The sequence below is a fragment of the Filicampus tigris genome, chromosome 11 (genome assembly GCF_054856515.1).
Source record: "Filicampus tigris isolate MCC_2025a chromosome 11, RoL_Ftig_1.0, whole genome shotgun sequence".
NCBI lineage: Eukaryota > Metazoa > Chordata > Actinopteri > Syngnathiformes > Syngnathidae > Filicampus > Filicampus tigris.
Window position 1 is genome coordinate 9955154 of NC_141227.1, and position 18520 is coordinate 9973673.

At 40.2% G+C, this 18520-nt stretch overlaps 1 protein-coding gene across 3 annotated transcripts in view; it reads right to left on the reverse strand.

Annotated features, from left to right (window-relative positions):
• Nucleotides 1–2326: 2326 nt before the first annotated feature.
• The window catches only part of disc1 (DISC1 scaffold protein), a 48171-nt gene continuing 31977 nt past the window's right edge, over nucleotides 2327–18520 (reverse strand). The window contains exons 11-14 of one of the 3 annotated variants that reach the window (XM_086045603.1): nucleotides 15674–15917; nucleotides 12277–12321; nucleotides 6693–6817; nucleotides 2327–4174 (exon numbers count right to left, since the gene is read on the reverse strand). In XM_086045603.1, the coding sequence (XP_085901729.1) occupies nucleotides 3973–4174; nucleotides 6693–6817; nucleotides 12277–12321; nucleotides 15674–15917 (616 nt within the window). In that variant the 3' untranslated portion in view covers nucleotides 2327–3972. Of the gene's footprint in view, nucleotides 4175–6692; nucleotides 6821–12276; nucleotides 12322–14338; nucleotides 14376–15673; nucleotides 15918–18520 lie in introns of those variants that run through there. The other 2 variants (XM_086045602.1, XR_015088740.1) reach the window with 2 other exon arrangements.

Consider the following 18520-nt stretch of genomic DNA (forward strand, 5'->3'; position numbering starts at 1 on the left):
TTGGCAAAATGCACTGAAAAGAGGAGACGGTTGTGTTGTGAAAGTTAGTATTGCCCAACCTTTATTGAACCAAAGGCACCATAATAAAAATCTCGCAGTACACAACTTACCAGAAATGTCACAAAAAGTATATAATATATACTAAAATGATTGTGTTGTTTAAATTCATTCACAAATGTATGTAATGTAAAATCTAGGCCTGTTTAGTTGAACACAAAGAGTTGAAAAGAAAGAAAAAAAGGACACACAACTTGAATAATCATTTTCAGTCCAATCAAGTCAATGAAGTCAAATTTAAAGCAAAAGTCAACCCAAACATATTTTTTTTCAAGATTTATTCTCTTTGTAAGGCCACTAGTTGAAACAAGGCATTCTGATAAATATTGCGTTTGTGGAATAAGAGTTAATCCACCCGTTTTTAGCCATCTCTGCAGGCGGCCATTTTGTCACTTCTGTCGACTGAAAATGACATCACAACTGCTCAGGGGAGATGGCTAAAAAGGGGTGAATTTTGCTGCTTAACTCATATTCCACAAAAGCAATATTAATCAGAATGCCCTGCTGGGAACATATTCTTGAAAAAAATATGGTTCGGTTGATTTCCTCATTACCGGGGCCAGATTCGGCCCGCAACATCATTTTATGTGGGCCATGAAGGCAAATCATGTATCAGCTTCATGTTTCTTGAAAATTGTCTTCACTTTCGACAACAATAATATATGAGATATTGCAAGATTTTGGGATTACCAATCCCCCCTTAATTAAAATATAGTTGAACAAACAATTTCCTAGCTTCCGATTTCAAAACTAGTTATCCATCAATTTGTCGTGTATATGTGACAATATAAGGCGATCACACAGTTATATTAGTTTACAGTCATCACAGCCTTCCGAGGGACACCATAACTATTCTGGCATCAGTTTGTTTTGACCGCAGAAGTACCGTTCCGGCTATTGCTTGTTGCCTCAGCTGTGTTTTTCATTTTTGTCAGTGCCACTTTGTTAACGGCTTCAGTCAGAAATATGCAGATTTGGCGTCGAGCCACTCTGCAATTAAATTATTGAATAAGTTTATTGATTCTGCATAAATTTCCCTCTTGCCTGATTGTGCAGTGTAATTTATTCACCAGATGAGTGGTGAACTCAGTGGATTTGAATTCACGCGGAAAGCCTGAAAACAGCTGAAGTGAATCTTTTTGCGCTCAGAGGTGACACTTGCTCTTGGTAGAAATGGCCAAAAACTGGCTAGCATGCAGTTACACAGAAGGTTAGGTTACATGCAGCACACTAAAAAAAAAAAAAGGGTACCTCTAATCCTCAACATATACTCTCGTCCTAGTTGTAGTTGTTGCCCGTTCAGCTCCATCAACGATTTGCAATGCGTTGTCAGACTAAAAACCACCAGCTAATGGCCGTCAAAAATATATTTTTTTGTTGTCGTGCCAAGTTATGAAAACATTTATTATATTTAATTAACAGTAAAAATTCATTTTTACTTTTGTATTTAAGTACATTTTAGAGTCTGTATTTTATACATATTGCACTGGAAGGCCGGATCTGAGAATCTAATCCCGAACCTCATATCTGTGAAGCACACCTGCTAGCCAATACCACCATGCTGCTATTACAAAATGCACTTCGAGAAAATGTATTCATTTCTGGCACAATGGCACAGCGTTTAAAAAACTTCAGAAAGTTAGAACGTGTAATAATTCTTATTCTGGAACCTGTTATAGTGTGCTCGGTACCTAATGAAGGGTTGAGCAAGTGTATATAAAGCAGTAATCCCATACAGAGGCAATTTCATCCCGAGTGAGTATACATATTGTCTTGCTATATGTATCTGCTGAAAACCATCTGGATTTTTTTTTTTCTCCTCAAACCATTTTATGAGACGAACTGCCTCATGGGGCTCAGTATGGTCCCACCACACTTTCAGTTATGAGGTTGGCTCATTTCGGCGGAAAGCGTGTGTGTGAGTGTGCATGTGTGCTATCCGGCTGAGTCTGTAGTCTCCCTCAAGGTGATAGATGGTGGAGTCTTCTGGCTTGGAAAGTGCTTTTCGGCCTGTCAGCAGTGTGAGAGAGAGACATTGTCGGGGGGGTGGGGGTTAAAAAAAAAAAACGCTTGCAAGAGCACTCGGCTGTGTTTACAAGGCAAGACTGCAAACTCTGAGGATGAATCCGCCCCGGCACACAACACAAACCTGGATCATGTGGACACAAAGCAACAGAACACCACCTTCACCACCATACGCCCTCTGCCACTTTGTTTTCCAATTAGCCACAGTGTTGCTGCTGAGGTGAGATAACAAAAGAAGCATGTATCCCCTACAGACCTCACTAGAGGACCTTTATTAGCGTATTGATAACACTGACATGTCAACACTGCCCCCACTTGCCTGGAAGGATGCCCACATGTCCTCTGTGAGGGGCCGTCACCAAAGTGGTTACAAAAGGAAAACAGCAGGAAACATCATCAGGCAAGACGCTACATGCTGTAATTAGTGAGACACGATGGGCAATAAATAGGAATGATGGGAATGCACAGTAAAAAAAAAAAAAAAAAAAAATCATCCCATTAAGATGTTTGGCATGAACAAGATTTAGCATAAGTCATCATGCAGTCAGCTGTGCAAACAGCAGTTTTTTTTATCTGCCAACTGATATTTTGTCCTTCAATGGTGCTTCTATTAGTGCAAGTATTTTAATTTCATTTTTTTTATGATTAAGCATTAGGGCCACACTGAAAAGAAGAAAAAATGGCAATATTAGGGTTTTGCGTGTTTTTAATCCCACGAGAGTCAACTTGTAATTTTCATGAGAAAAAGTATGACTGGGAAAATCTTTATACATAATATTGTATCTATTCAATATTATGAGGAAAAAAATGCATCTTCAAGAATAAACTCACATTATATACTTATAAGAAAGAAAATTATACCGGTGTTGAAATGAGGATGGTTAAGGATGCTGTCAAGTTACACTTTAGTATAATTTTCACAAATACAAGTGAGCCGATGTTTTGTCTTAAACCTCATCATCAATGTTGTTCGTCGAATGTTATTGTGTCAACACTTGTGCGACTGTTGCTGAGAAAGAACTATCAACAATGAAATCATTTTGTGATGGATTTGTTGGATCATCAGCCATGTTTTGAATAATATTCAATATTATCAGTGAATACAGGCAACGGTTCATACTGTTGTGCTTAACTTTATGTGAGTCTTGATAGTTTTAAACTTATTCTCGTTATAGTCCATTTTTCTCTTTTAACTTTACATCTTTTGTTCACATAAATGTACTTTTTTATCAGTGTAGCCCTAATACTCCTCAGTAATTTATCCTTCAGTCACAGACCAGAAATATTGCATTTTCACAACGAACAACAGTGTCCAAGTTAGCACCACAAACACAAAATTAAAATCATTTGACTTGTGAAGGAAAAAAACACACATAAATAAAAGCCACAGGACCTAAAAACCATGTGCCTGAATGTTAACATTAAAAAAACATAAAATAAAAATAAGAAATCTCTGAGATTGTCTTTTTGGTCCCACAAATAATCAAAAAATGGTGCAAATTTGGGGGTTCAGTGTTAACATTCTCTGTTTTGGTCATTTGAGTTTTAGAGTGAGTAATTTATGACAAAAGATCAATGTTCAATTGAAAACAACACTTGCAAAATCATATCATTTCTTGATATGTTAGCTAAAAAAACAACAACAGTAGACTGAGAAGCCTGAAGGCACTTAGCTAATTTGAATTAAAGTGTTGCGTCCCTGCATGTATGAAATGTGTTTTTAAGTAAAGGAAAGCAACAGCTGAAGACGGTGATCAGTTCCACAGGGGGGCTGCTTGTAAAATGCTTTGAATGTGGCTTTACGTTAAATAGGTGCAGGGTCAGTTCAACTGCAGAGTGCCCGGTCACGCTCCCAGTGTGAGTGCTCATCAAACACAACAGGCGTCCGCTTCAAATGTCCCAGCTGTCACTGAAGTACTGGTCCTCTTCCTCCTCTTCCTCCTCTTCTTCCTCCTCCAAAATCCCATTTGCCACAGGCTGGTCATCATCCTGCAGTTCACAAACACGCACGTCCTCCTCCACTTCCTCTCTGAGCAGAGTGAGCATGTTTTGCAAAGTGGCTTTAACTTCCTGAACTTGCCTCTCCAGCGACTGTGCGGCATGGGTTAAGGAAGACTCTGATGGAGTTACAGACTCGCATGCATATCAACATAAGTGGCACAAATGTCAGGACGAAACATGTGGCACTTGCGGCTCTAGATGCTTAGCAGTAAGAGCTGTGACCTGATGAAGACGTCAATGTCTAAGTTGGCCAGCGAAATGATTACTGGGACCGATCATCACGCCGTAGTCAATTTAACCCCATGCACTTGAAGAGTGATTTGGAGCAATTCGCTATTCATGATCTCATCAGTGGCGCCGGGTGGCGGGACCCAAGCAAAGCGCCCGTACAGCTGCATTATTCAAGAGGCATCAATGAACGGGATAGAGGCTGTCGTCACAGGGGACTTGTTTAACCTGCTTGGAAATCCAAATCAAGCCTGCGAGGGTCCGGCTTAAAGCGTTAAATCAAAGGGGCGGTCTGATGGCAGATGGAGCCCGATGGCTCGTTTTACACTTTCAATGGACACAGATTGTCTCCATCCATAATTAAACGGCCATTAAAAAAGCCTGGATTCCACAGAAGGTTCGGCATCGCAGCATAGTGAAGGTTGATGAATGTGTACTTCAACTATGGCTTCTCTTTTTACTTAGCGGTAACACAATGTCTCTTTACAACAACGAAAAATGCTAAAGCAATTTATAAGAAGTATTTATCCGATTTTTTTCTTTACTCAGTGAATATCAAATTAATTAACAATAATTCATTGACCATTTGTCTAATTATGACACAACTGTTGAGGATATCTTCAGTAAGTGTGCCAATAGCACTTGAGCCCAACCAATTACTATCGGGACACCACAAATGCCACATGTAAGAGCATTTAGCTCAAAAACACACTTGGCCACTATGCCACGAGCATCACCCGCAATTGTGAATGTTACTTTACAAACTCTGAATGAAAATTACACACAAGCAGAGCTCAATATATTTGGGACAACTCAGATGTGTTCTTTTTTTTCTTCATAATGCATTGCAGAGGGATCGAGACTTGGTATCGGCAGATAAAACAAATGACTCTGATCCGGACTTGGGTGCAAAAAAATGTGATCGGGACATCTCTAGCTTTAAATATAATCATGCACACACAGCAACACAGGACTGACATTCAAGTTTGAGTGGAATTAGTTGAAAAAACGGTGGTTGTTGCAAATTGATTGTCCATGCGTATTGAGTCATCATAAAACATTTTCATGATATCCTATTAAGTATTCTGACCACGACAAATGCCAAACAAAACCCGGCCGTCCAGTTTTTACCGTACTTGACCTTATTAGGATCACAGGTGAGCTGGAGCCTATCCCAGCTGACAAACACTGACTCTCACGTTCACATCTATGGACAAGACGTGCTAACCACAAAACTACCTTGCTACCAAATGCCCAAACCATTTATCTCAAGAACATTGTATTTGAAAATCCACTGTAGATGTACAGTTCATGTCACCAATGGCAATGATATTAATGGTGGCAAAAACATTTCTCTGGAATTTCATCACTGTCTGTCCACACAGAGGACACACACAGGTGGATGTTTTGTTTTGCTAATTTCTATGGCACCGGTAGCATCATCATTGGTTCCTGTTCAACTTCTCTGAACAAACAACAATAGTCTCCAGTTCCCTCAGTGAATTCAAATGTTCATACTCCCGCTTTTTGTATGAGTATCAAGAAGCAAAACGAATGAGACTGAAACAATGCAACACAACGCTCGAGAAGAACCAAATCTGTCTTTGACATCCTGCGAACAGAGCAAAAGGCCGTACTGACCCTGATAACACGATGGAAGGCCGAAATTGATGAGTGGTCATGAACAGAAAAGCAGGATCAGAAAAATGTGTAACACTGACCTTTGATTAAATGTATGGTGCCTTTTGTACAAAGTAATATACAATACAATGAATGAGGAAAAGCACACTAATCTGCATCCAATCAGCTTTCTAATTAGCACGGAAAATGAAGCATTGTGACCTGTAATCAGCTTCACCCCTTCCGTGTGACTCATTATCATGGATATTATAATAGTCTCCGATCCAGATCCAGCAGGCAAGAACAGGCGCAGTGCCGACGGATGCTGTGTGCGTGTGTTTGAGTGGGGTTAGTGAAAAGATGAAGTTGAAGGTATGAAAGCTTTGCAGTCGCGACAGTGACATTCCTCTATTTGCCACAGCGCTGCCCCTGTCTGCCTACTTTAATCTCAGTGCCCGAGAATGGCAGCCCGCAGCGGCGGGACCTCCAATGACCTCGCTTGGACTTTTACCATGTTATTTTCTAGGTGGCACATCCTGCCTGTCAAGAAAAATACACGGATCCCTGCTCAGCTTCAATTCTGCTGAATGTCAGACAGGACAGCTTGAGCTATTTATTCTCCACCTAACATTAGAGAGCTAACATTTGGTAGCGTGCAAGTTGCTAAGCCTACAGGAAACGGCGGGTCTCCAAAATAGATGGAGAGGAGGAGAAACATTTATTCTGCTTTTAACATCTGTATGCTTTGAGTGAAAAGGATATCAGCGAGGGCCTGATCCCGGTTCAGCATGGCCGTCTGGAAGTCATCCTCCAAGTTCATTAGTCTGTCACTGATCAGCTCACAGCGCTCGGTGAGGTCTGCTGCCTCATCATCGCTGGACGCATCCTGCTGGGAGAAGGCAACAATGGAGGAAGGAAAGATGTTTGGGAAAAAAGACTCTTGCCTATGACTATATTGACTATACTCAACCTAATCTTTCATCCTGCTTGAAAAGGAGAAAAAGATCGATGTCATTCTTTCAAGGGATACTCAATATGCAGTCATATTGTTTTTACACATGTTCTATAAATGTGTATGCGGTGCATGCAAAAACAGAGGAGGGGGCATATGAAGTGTAGTGGTGCATGTCGCTGACTTTCATACGGCTAGCGTGGGCTGTTTATTGCTGGTGGAAAATTTGATTTCAAATTGAACTGATTGAGCTTGTGCAAGTAAATAAATAGCTGGTATACATAAAACTTTCTCCATTTGGACTCTACCCAAGGGTTTAAGAGAATTATCAAACCAGTGTGCAATGTGGTTGGTATCTCATAACCCTCCAGGCATCTGGTAGTCAATATTGACTTCTTGGATTGAATTTTGTCTGAGGAGGAGAAACAATGCTTGGCAGTCTCCTTTTACTGCGTGTATACACCAATCACAACATTTTGACCACTTGCACAATCGAATGCAATCCAATACATGAGCTGTATCAAAACCGTCTGCTTTTACGAGGATAATAATGCTCAGTTTTGATAGTTTGCAGTATTGTTGACTTGCACTGCATCATGCAGAGAACTAAGTGGAATATTTTGATTCTGTCATGTAGCTAAATCAGATAACTAAAACGTTAGTGACACCTCCCAGTATGACGCAGTGCAGTTCTAAACCACTGTGAACTACAATTACCTCATTCACTGTCAATGACATATTACATTTACAGTATGTCCTTTAAGAATCCAGGCGTGCTCTTAATAATATATTTCCAGAATATACTGTAAGTTTCTTTGCCTCTTCTTTACTTTTAATTTGTCACCCCCTGGTAGTTGTATATGTATGTTCTGAGTTCCTAAACAAAATTTAATAAAAAAAAAAAAAAATGCAACGCCATGCTTCTGCGCCACGGCAATACACAAACAACAAATAGGTTGTTCTACAGTGCGCTGCGTTGTGCTAAGTACAGTTTGAAAAGGACTTAAAGGGGCATTCTGATAAATATTGTGTTTTTTGGAATATGAGTTAAGCAGCAAAGTGCACCCGTTTTTAGCCATCACGGGGGGGGGGGGATTTGGCTCTTCTGTTGACTATAAATGACATCAAAGTTGCTCATCGCTCAGATAACAACTAATTATGGCTCAGCTTCAGGATTGGTCGTTACCTGAGCATTGAGTAACTGATGTCATTTTCAGTAGCCTGAGATGGCTAAAAACGGGTGGATTTTGCTTCTCATCAACTCTTATTTCACAAATGCACTATATTAATTAGAATGCCATGTTTAGACTAGTGGAGGCGCATAGAATTTATTATTGTAAAGAAAAAATTTTGGGTTGACTTCCCCTGTTAAATCAACTCTGAGTTCAAGGTTAGGCCCAGGTTTGTTGAACTTCCTTTCTGGAATACAGAATACTGCTTCATATGGTTTCCAATATTTTTGGTGTTGTTTTTGTAGGGGAAGTCAATGTTCTATCCCCACCAGTCGAAACACGCTTCATATTGTGCTTCATATTGCGCTGCATATTGCGTTTGTGGAATATGAATGAAGCAGTAAAATCCACCCGTTGTTATCTTTCTCATGGGCGGCCATTTTGTTATTGAAGTTTCATGTGGGGTCTGGAGTTATCATATTGTCCAGCTAATACCTCTCTGATTGTGTCAGTTCAAATTCGGTACACGTAGTTGTATTTTTCAAAGAAGCTGTAATGATCCATGTTTATTCACATCATCAAGATATTACGTAAGATCCCACAACAGGTAGTGTAGAGTAGAACTTGTGTATCATAATACTAAGAAATGTATACAGAGTAATACAATTGGATTCATGTATTTAACGAAAAGTAAAACACTTGTTTTACAGTTGTGTACGAATAAATGCAGCAAAAAAAAAAAACGAGCTCCAACGTGAACCCTCAAGTGCTTTGACATTTTTACAAAAGGAAAAACACAACTTTTTTTGAGCCATGTGTCCTCAATTTTCGTGGCAGGATTTAGACGTGCTCTGTTGCTGAATGAACCTCCAGTTATAAATGAATTATGGTGCTTATTTTTGCCTGACACCTTACAACAATGCCATAAGAATATGTTATTGAGATGTCTCTGATCCAGAATGTGGATTTGGAATAAGTGGAGAATTGTCCGGTGGCAAATTATAAGGCTGCCAAAATGTGTTAGTAAGATGCCAAGGTCATATGTGTTACAGGTGACCTGGCTGTGCTGCGAGTGTGGAGCATTGCATGATGGGAAAGTCAGGTTGATGTGGGAGCACAGTGCAGTAGGGCACTTAAGCATTGAGGGAACAGAGCCGGCCATAATTAGAGCAGCCTCTTTTGAAGACATCGTGTCCTAGTTTTTTTTTTTTTTTTTCCCAAGCAAAGAGAACGCATACACACAATCAGACACAAGAGTACACACAGACACTTAAATCAAACACACGAACACTGAGTTCCCCCTCAAGATTCACATCTGACTCATGGCTGCAGGTAGAAAATATCAACTCCCTGCAGCTCAAAGGTGTCACAACAATGAGAGAAGAGCCAATTCTCTGCGTTGTGTATAAGTCAAACTCCCTCTTAGGTGATATAACACACAAGGACAACAAACAACAACTACAAGCCAGAGGCACTACACCGTGATGTACCGGCAGCCATCTCCAAAGCAATTGAGATTAACGAACAAAAACAGCCCAGGTAATGATTCCGGATAATGCCTTCAAGATAACATTCTCCTTTGTGAGGCAGTTTAGGTGTACAGTATGTCAGTCCTCACCACATATGAAACTAGGATTCATGTTCATCATCAACAAAAGGAAAGCGTTTGAGCTCAAGCGTCGCTTTGCTGTTTGTTTTCAGGTTGTAAAGGTTAGCAGCTTCTTTAGCAGATAAGAGCGCTGTGTTTATGTAGCTGATTGATTCTATTCTCCAGCCTCCAGTCGCTCTTGCTAAAAGTCAATACGACCTGAGGAGAGAAAGCTCAGTGTACACACTGTGACATTCTTGATAGGTTTGTTTTCTGACGTTTTACAAAGAAGATATTCACCCATTCAACAGCCGTCATCGTGATCAACACAATACTCTTCTGGCTATTGACAAATGTGATTTCAGTGTCATTGGCATGTCAAACTGCATGAGTCAGACTTGCGAGCGCCGGCACTGCACTGTGGCAGTTTGATGAACATTAGTTGTAATGTTCAGGGACCCCCAGTAAACAAAGCAGGCATAATCAAATTATGTCGAAACGCAATCCTCGGATGCACACAGGCCTTGTCATAGTTATCTCGGCAATCAAGACGCAAAGGCAGCATGTGACTGTTGTGCCCCTCGGGTACTCTTCAGTCAGATACTTTAAAATACAAAAACATGGCACCAGCTTTACATTCATGGTCAGGGTGACTTAAAAATACAAAAACAGATTTACCTCTAAAGTACATCAAATAGGTGAACTTCTGTCTGTTCCACATTTAAAACAACCAGTACAAGCTTGCTTATAGTGGAAGTCAACCCAAACATATGTTTTCAAAAATATGTTCCCAGCAGGCCCACTAGTTGAAACACGGCATTCTGATTCATTTTGTGTTTATGGAATACAAGTTAAGCAGAATACACTCATTTTTAGCCATCTCTGGGGGCGGCCATTTTGTCTCACAACATGTTGACATGACATCACAGCTGCTCACAACGACCAATCACGGGTGACCTGTTTTCTGATTGGTCGTTATCTGAGCTCTGAAGGTCTGTGATATGATTTTCAGTTGACAGAAGTGACAAAATGGCCAACCCCTGAGATAGCTAAAAACGGGTGAATTTTGCTGCTTAACTCATACAGTATTTCATATTAATCATATTGCTTTGTTTCAACTAGGGCCTGCATAGAACATACTCTTGAAAAAATATATACATGTTTGGGTTGATGTCCCCTTTAAGTACAATTTTAGTTCATGGTTTATTATTTTTCAAGGATCAATATTTTAACACACCTGAATCAACTAATAATATAATACTCTGTCCAACTAAATAAAATAACATCCATCCACTCCTTTTCGACTGCTTGTCCTGCTCAGGATCACATTTGTGCCGGCGACTTGCCAAACTGACTATTGGCAAGGGGCAAAATACACCCTGGACATGTTGCTATCCAAAAGCAGGAATCTAACAATACCATGTTAATTTGTAAATAATTAAAAGTATGTAGCTTGGATGAGTAACACCAGAATCTCATTAGAGCAAATGGTCACTACATATTTATTGCTAGTTTGCTGCTGCCATGCAGAATGAGGAGGGTACTAAAACAACCTTGAGAGGATAAAAGAACAATTAGAAGACATTAGAAGGAAATTGAGTAGTGCTGAAACACACACGCGCACACACAAATCAATCTCCATTGCAGCGGCGGGGCAACAGCTTGGCAGCAGCTAAGTGGAAATCATTTACTTAAAGTCATTACGAAAAGGAGAAAGAGGTCAGAATGTGTTTTTGGCAGATAATTCAGCCGTGCCACAAAGCCACAGCAACGTCGTCAACACCACCAGGAGAAAGTTGGCATCTATTTTTTTTTTAAATCAGTGATGTAAGTCACTGTTTGTTTTCTTGTTATGCATTCATAACTGTATGTACTGTGGATCTAATCTGGCAGAGGCACATCATTCAAGTGTGAATCAAAAAGAAGCACGACAGTGGTCAACTCTTATTAATAATCCAAGACCAGTGAATCCCCAAAAGTTATTTACCCATACATTGAATTACCTGAATTACAATTCACAAATTGGGATAGTTAGGGACGTCACCATATCCAAATGTCACGATAAGATAATATCACAATATGTACGATAATTATAACAATATTGTGGAAAGGTTTGCGATATATAAAAAGCTCACGATACTGTATAAAAGGTCACGATATTGTAAGAAAAAGAGCTATATATAAAAATAAAACTCGCAATATTCTGTTTTTCTACATAACAGCATTAACAAAGAAACAGGCTTGGCCAGTCATGCGCTCCCTTTGGCTCAGCACTGCAAAGGCACTTACTTGGTAATGCATGCACACATTGTGAATCTCTTAAACTGCACTAATAAACTAACCACCAGAGGGAGCTGGTATTGCTCAAATGGAAAACAACTTGGCTTTTTAACGAGATTTGCTGCTATTAATATCGTGGCATGACGATGACGATATCGTGGCCATTTTTATATCGCGATATCGCGAGATTACCGATATTGTGACATTCCTACTATTTATCAGTCAAAAATGTAGCTGAATCATGTTTGAGTTAAGGTCAACTAATGGACCCGGCATACCAACATTAATAAAAGTGACTCTTTAATTACAGTGAGAACACTCATGCACACAGTGACGCTATTAACACTACCAACCTGTGGGTTGTTATCCTCCATGCAGAACAAAAACTCCTCCAATTTCTGCAACAAAAGGGAAGCGTTTATTGAAGACACACAGACGTGAATCGTCTCATGAATTATTGAAAACACAATTTACCTACTATATGTGAACAGCAGCGCATAGTAATGATGCTGGAATTATTCATCAGCAAATGTGACGAGAGAACAACTGACTAAATGGCTCATCTGGACAGCAGATTCCTTTGTTAGTATTCAAAGTGAGGTAATTATCTCATGCAGACCAGCATATTGCTTGTGGCTTCAGGCTATATGCTCATACGTACACGTATAAGCGAAGGTTCAATTATAAGTTTTAATGAAAAAGTTGTGCAACAAATACAACTCATTTAGGTTTTGTTTTTGAATAAACATGAGTGAAGTTCACCTGACGCTTTCCCATATACAGGCAGCCATTACATTTGTGGGCGTAGCTGCTTACTATAGTAACAGCAATTTATGGCATTCCATTTTAATGTGTCCTTTCTAGAGTATAAACTGTAATTTTGCTGTCATCCCGCCAGTTGATTTCACTCATTACATCGTATACCCCAGCAACATAATCTGTCACATACTGTTTTGTGGTACTAAAAAGATGAGACTAGTTGTCTGCAGCTTTGAAAACATGTCAACTGAATAAGAATTACAGCAACAGTTATTATTTTCTTGGGTCCACGATAGCCGTTATAATCTATCAGGATAAAAAGAAAATGGTCAATTTTCTGATCAAGTCGTTTGCGTTAGTCATGTGTTGTCATTCATGTCAAACAGGAGCAACAGAATTAAACATGCATGAAGTAAATGTTACGTATTTTGCGATAGAGCAGGGCAACCTTAAGTGGAACTCAACTCAAACATACGCTGTTATGGAGATTTCTACATTGACGACCTGCTCACTTCATCGATGTCATCTTCCTGCAGCACTTCATTTGGTTAACTTTCACATCATTTGAACAAACACTGTATAGTACTATAATGTGTGTTCAATGTTGCCCACTCGGCATCCATTGCAGCCTGATCATCCTGGAAGGGGCATTCCCCCATCTGTGGTCCCTTATCAAGGTTTCTCACTTTTCCCCAGATGGTTTTTTTTTTAGTTTGTCCTTGCCCTCCTGGGGGTTAAGATCAGGGGATGTCGTGTATATGATCTGGTGCATATGTGAAGCCCTTTGAGTCTTTCCTGTGATTAAGGGCTATATAAATAAATTTGACTTGACTTGACTTGACATATTTCTTTCGAGAATATTTTCTATGAAAGCCTACAAGTTGAAAGGCCTGCTGATAAATATTGCGTTTGTGAAATAAGAGTTAATCCACCCGTTTTTAGCCATCGCTGGGGGCTTTTTTTTTTTGGGTGTTTGGGTTGATTTCCTCTTTAAATAATGGAGAGGGCCACAATTTTTTATCAGTACTACTGTGGGGCCGCATAGGACCACATACTTCCTAACCAGATGTATGACAAAAATGCCATTTTAAATATGGACAAAATACATGCATATGCCTGTTTTGAACCAATGTGCATTAGAGCACAGTATCTTTATATATTTCATGTGAAATTAATGTTTAAAAGATCCAGCCTTCAACAACAAATTGTTTGAAAAATCAAAAATAACCACATACTGTGATTTCATTTTTTTCCAGTGCAAATGGCTCTCATGCGTAAACATTACCATTCAAGGACAGTCAGTGATAAAACTGCAGAACGGCAAACCAGCATTAAATGCAAAAATTCAGTTACTATATTCACGGGGGCTAGCGACCGGGCCGGTCCGTGAATAGCGAAAATGCACATATAATTGACGCCCATTGAAATGCATTGGGAGTCAGGGTGAATAACACTTTTTTAAACCCCCCAAAATATTTTAAAAACAAAATGAATTTAAAAAACGCTGACAACCCTCAATCAAGGGGCCACTCAACACTTGGGCCACCAGTTGCCCTTCCCTGTTATAGAGCTTCAAATATACAAAATCAATCTTGTTTTATAACTCGGGGCGAAGACTGAGGAGTGAACTGTGCACTGCTTGGTTGGCTCTCTCACCTTTGACTTCTCTGGAGGAATGTTAGGAGAGGCTAGGCTTTAGCAGGAAAACAAAAGCAGAGAGAAACAAAAGGAAAGCAGAAAGTAGATTGTGTAGTTCATAAAATGCAGTCGGGCAGTGCAGGTAACAAGGACACTGGTGCAAAATGTAGGGTCGTGCAAAGCAGGGCAGTTATAAGTTACAGCCTAATGGGAAGTAAGACACTATGAAGGTCCACAGTGGGATGGGCAAAAAATTAGGTTTCGTTGGGCTATATTTCCTGTCAATTATGGTGAGAATGAACAATTCATTTGTCACTACATTGTCATTTTTACATATAACTTCAATGGGGTGGAAGATATTATCTTAATTATCTGAAGTCTTGTTTCAATGTCAGTGTTGTATTGGGCCGAATAATGTGTGGATGTAGCGCAAATTTTCGTAGCTGATGTCGTTTTTTTCTGCTCTTTGAGACCACAAACGGTTTCATCTACAGAGCTTCTGCTGGTTGCAGCCAATTAGTACACTCTATTTTACCTCATCAACAACTTCCAACAATCAGTTAATAAATGAAGTGATTATGCCCATCCCAAGCCCTCGATGGCAAAACTGACACACTTATCATACAGTCCGAGCAATTCATGCTGAGATAGGCAATTTGAAATTCACAACATGAGCTGCTGCTCAAAAACTGCAAATATTACATTTCTGAGAGGCAATGTAGCAAATATAGCCTCGCAAAAAAACATGTCTGGCAAGTTCTCTGTATCCCCCCCCTTTTTTTTATTATTATTTTGATGGCTGCTGGCTATGTTGACTTAGTTCTTATCTCAGACGAGACTGTCAGACATCGTGGGTGGAGGCAAGTGTGAGGAGAGGAGTGAATGATTCGGGCTCTGCCCTGGAGCGGTGGCTTCAAATCATTGGTGAAATAGTACCTGTGCACACGCATGCACAGGCCCACAAACATTCTCACGAACAACACATAATCATTAACTAAATAGTCGAATTTGTAGAAAGAAGGACAACGTCTCTAAATGGTTGCCTCGGAAATGTCTTTTTTTCTTAAATAGAAATAGCAACGTGAGCAAACACACTGGTAAGAGTGTGTGCTCATCTTACTGTTGGCATACAAAATTAGCATGTTTGCCAAACAAATAGTGAATGTGAAACCTCATTTGACCTTTTCGAGGCAAGCATGTGTGTAAGGAACATGCAAAAACTATAACGTCTTAAAGGGCCATGTTTTCAAATGTAAATCTCATTTTACATGCGTGGCACCGCATGTAAACAGAGGCATGACATATAGTGGATAATAGTGGATAATCGTTAACTCGACATGTAGAGGTTGTTACCTTGGTGAACTCAGAGTTCTGTAAATTGGCCTCAGGACACCAGCGTCCGCCTAAGGCCGTCAACATGGCGCTGTCTTCTTCCTCTTTCGTGCAGACTTGAGTTGGAGCGCAGCCGGTTGTGGCGAGATGGTCATCCACGTCCGCCCCGCTGCAGATGGATGTCCGCAGCTGCAAGCCTCGTAGGAACAGGTGACACGCCTCCAGGTCGGCTTCCCAAATCCGCTCCAAGCCCGAGCAGCTACAGCTAAGATCAAATGAATATATGAAAATTATGAAGAAAAGAAAACGATTTACTTTTGAGTATTTAAGAAAATACAGTGAACAGATTGTTGGGGGTGTCACTAGATATTTCCTATTCACAGCAGGGCTCGGCCGACCACTGTAGTTTTGTTTTAAAGGGTACACACAGTACATAAGTCGTGCAGTTATGGTCACACAACAAAAGTTGTGAAGATTGGCTGAGCAAAAATGAATTTTTAAAGACTAACAAAGTGATGACAGTGAAGATTACATGATGTCCTCGGGTCAGAGCAGGAGTTCAGCGTGAGGACAAGAAGAGTGTCTTTTTTTTTCTTTAAATGCTATTGAGTTACAATCACTCCTTTCTTTACTCTCGCTTGCCCTGACCTTGTGACATCAAATACATACAAGTCATTCATAAATGAGCAGCATAGTAATTGATCAACTGCCGTGGTGTCCTTTGTGGGAGCAAAGCCTATTACAGCAGGAAATCTAATACATTCACATGATAAACATGCATCCATCCATTTTCTAGACTGCTTGTTCTCATTAGGGTCCCGGGTGACTATCCTTGCTGACTTTGGGCAAGGGGCGGGATACTTTAACCGAGGCGTACTTCCCTAACTGCATTTCTATATATGAGTTTTGTTACCATTTATTCTCTAGCAGAGTTCATGACGTGATGAGGATGATTTGCATCAAATTGTCAAGGCTACATTTCTTTAAAAGGAAAATCATCCACAAATTATTCAGCTCGGATCTCTGATCTTTTTATGATCTATTTTTATTGCCCTTTGTCATTTCCTGACCTTTCGGTAATGCATCGTTTCCAAAGATATGTGGACGCAGGTGACATTTTGGCAACCAAATGTATTGACCCTGTTTCTCTATATTTTTTAATCTCCAAACAGAATGGGAAAATGTCACACTCAAGGGAAAAGATATATTGCCTTAGCCATCAAAAAAAAAATAAAATTGGGATTCCATCATGTGCAGGAAACAAATGAAGACTGACAAGATGTGCAGGGAAATGTAACTTTGTGATGCTTCAAAACATGTCAGTTCAAATGTCCTCCATTTCCATATACCCATTTCTGGGGGATAAAAAGATGTCCTCCTCCAAACTAACAAACTTGTATTCTAGTTTGTATTTTCACCTGTCTCTGATTTCAGCAAACAATTTAGAAATAACTTCATCATTATTGTTATTATACAGAGGCAAATTCTACAAGAAAATGTATGCAGACAGTGTGAAAATCTCTCCGCTTATTTTGTGCTCCCCGGCAGTAATGAAGCTCCTGAAAATTGAATTCCATTTTTTATTCCAGCTCATCTCCTGCCTGAAAAAGGCTGCCAGCTCTGTGCCCTGCCAGTGGCCTGCCCATCAGCCCTCGTCTAACCTTCATTTTGGTACACAGGTGATGGAAAAACGGCTCATCCCAGCAGTCCTGCACTCAGCGATTAAGCAGTCAGCGCTGTTTCTTCTTAACTGTGTTCAAGTGGGCTGCACCCATTGAGCCATGCCATTGTTATATTACCTCTTTTGAAGAGATACACACTCACACAAAAGGCACTGTGGGGAATTAATCAGTAAATCTTCTTTATTGCTAAATAGCCAAACAACACGACAGCTCCTAAGCAGCCCTGTGATGGTGGCATCCTGGTATTCATCGGTATCAACTCCTTAGCCAGGGGTTAACTGGTGGCAGCCATCCAGCCCGCTGTCTGACAGTGACAGGGCGTGGGCGTGCTGCTTCATTGTCTTTGGGCCCCCACCCTGCGACTGCTGACTGGCAGGACTGCACTTTCTCCTCAAGTCACCACACTCACCCAGCTACAGAGGAACAATTATGACTTGAACTATGGAAAAAAAAAAAAAGAGGTATTCTGGTTCTGATGGCACCAGGACTGGACCTCCTCACAGGGAATAGCACATGGTGACTTACATGTTTAATTTAAAGTGGATGTCAACCCAAACATATTTTTTTCAAGAATATGTTCTCTGCAAGCCTACTAGTTGAAACAAAGCATTCTGATAAATATTGCATTTGTGGAATAAGAGTTAACCCACCTGTTTTTAGCCATCCCTGCGGGCGGCCATTTTGTCACTTCTGTCGACTGAAAATACTACCCAGTTACCAACCAATCACGGCTCAGCTTTAGAAAACAGGCGAGCTGTGATTGGTCGTTACCTGAGTCCTGGGTAGTTGTGATGTCATTTTCAGTCGACAGAAATGACAAAATGGCCGCCCCCTGAGATGGCTAAAAACGGGTGGATTTTGCTGCTTAACTCATATTCCACAAACGCAATATTAATAAGAATGCCGGGTTTCAACAAGTGGGCCTGCTGGGAACATATTCTTAAAAAAATATGTTTGGGTTGATTTCCTCGTTAAGTTCCACTTCATGGCGTGGAGATAATAAGTAGAAGCATGAGGCCACAAAAAAGAAACTTATATTCCATTCTTCGAACTTGTCCGTCATGTAAAAGGACCAGGGGATTGATATTGTCAAGTTAGCGAGAGACAAAATTGTAAGGATTTCTTTACAGCACATCAGGATTGTAAATAAACTATGACATACATACATCCGTCTCCGGCTGCCTAC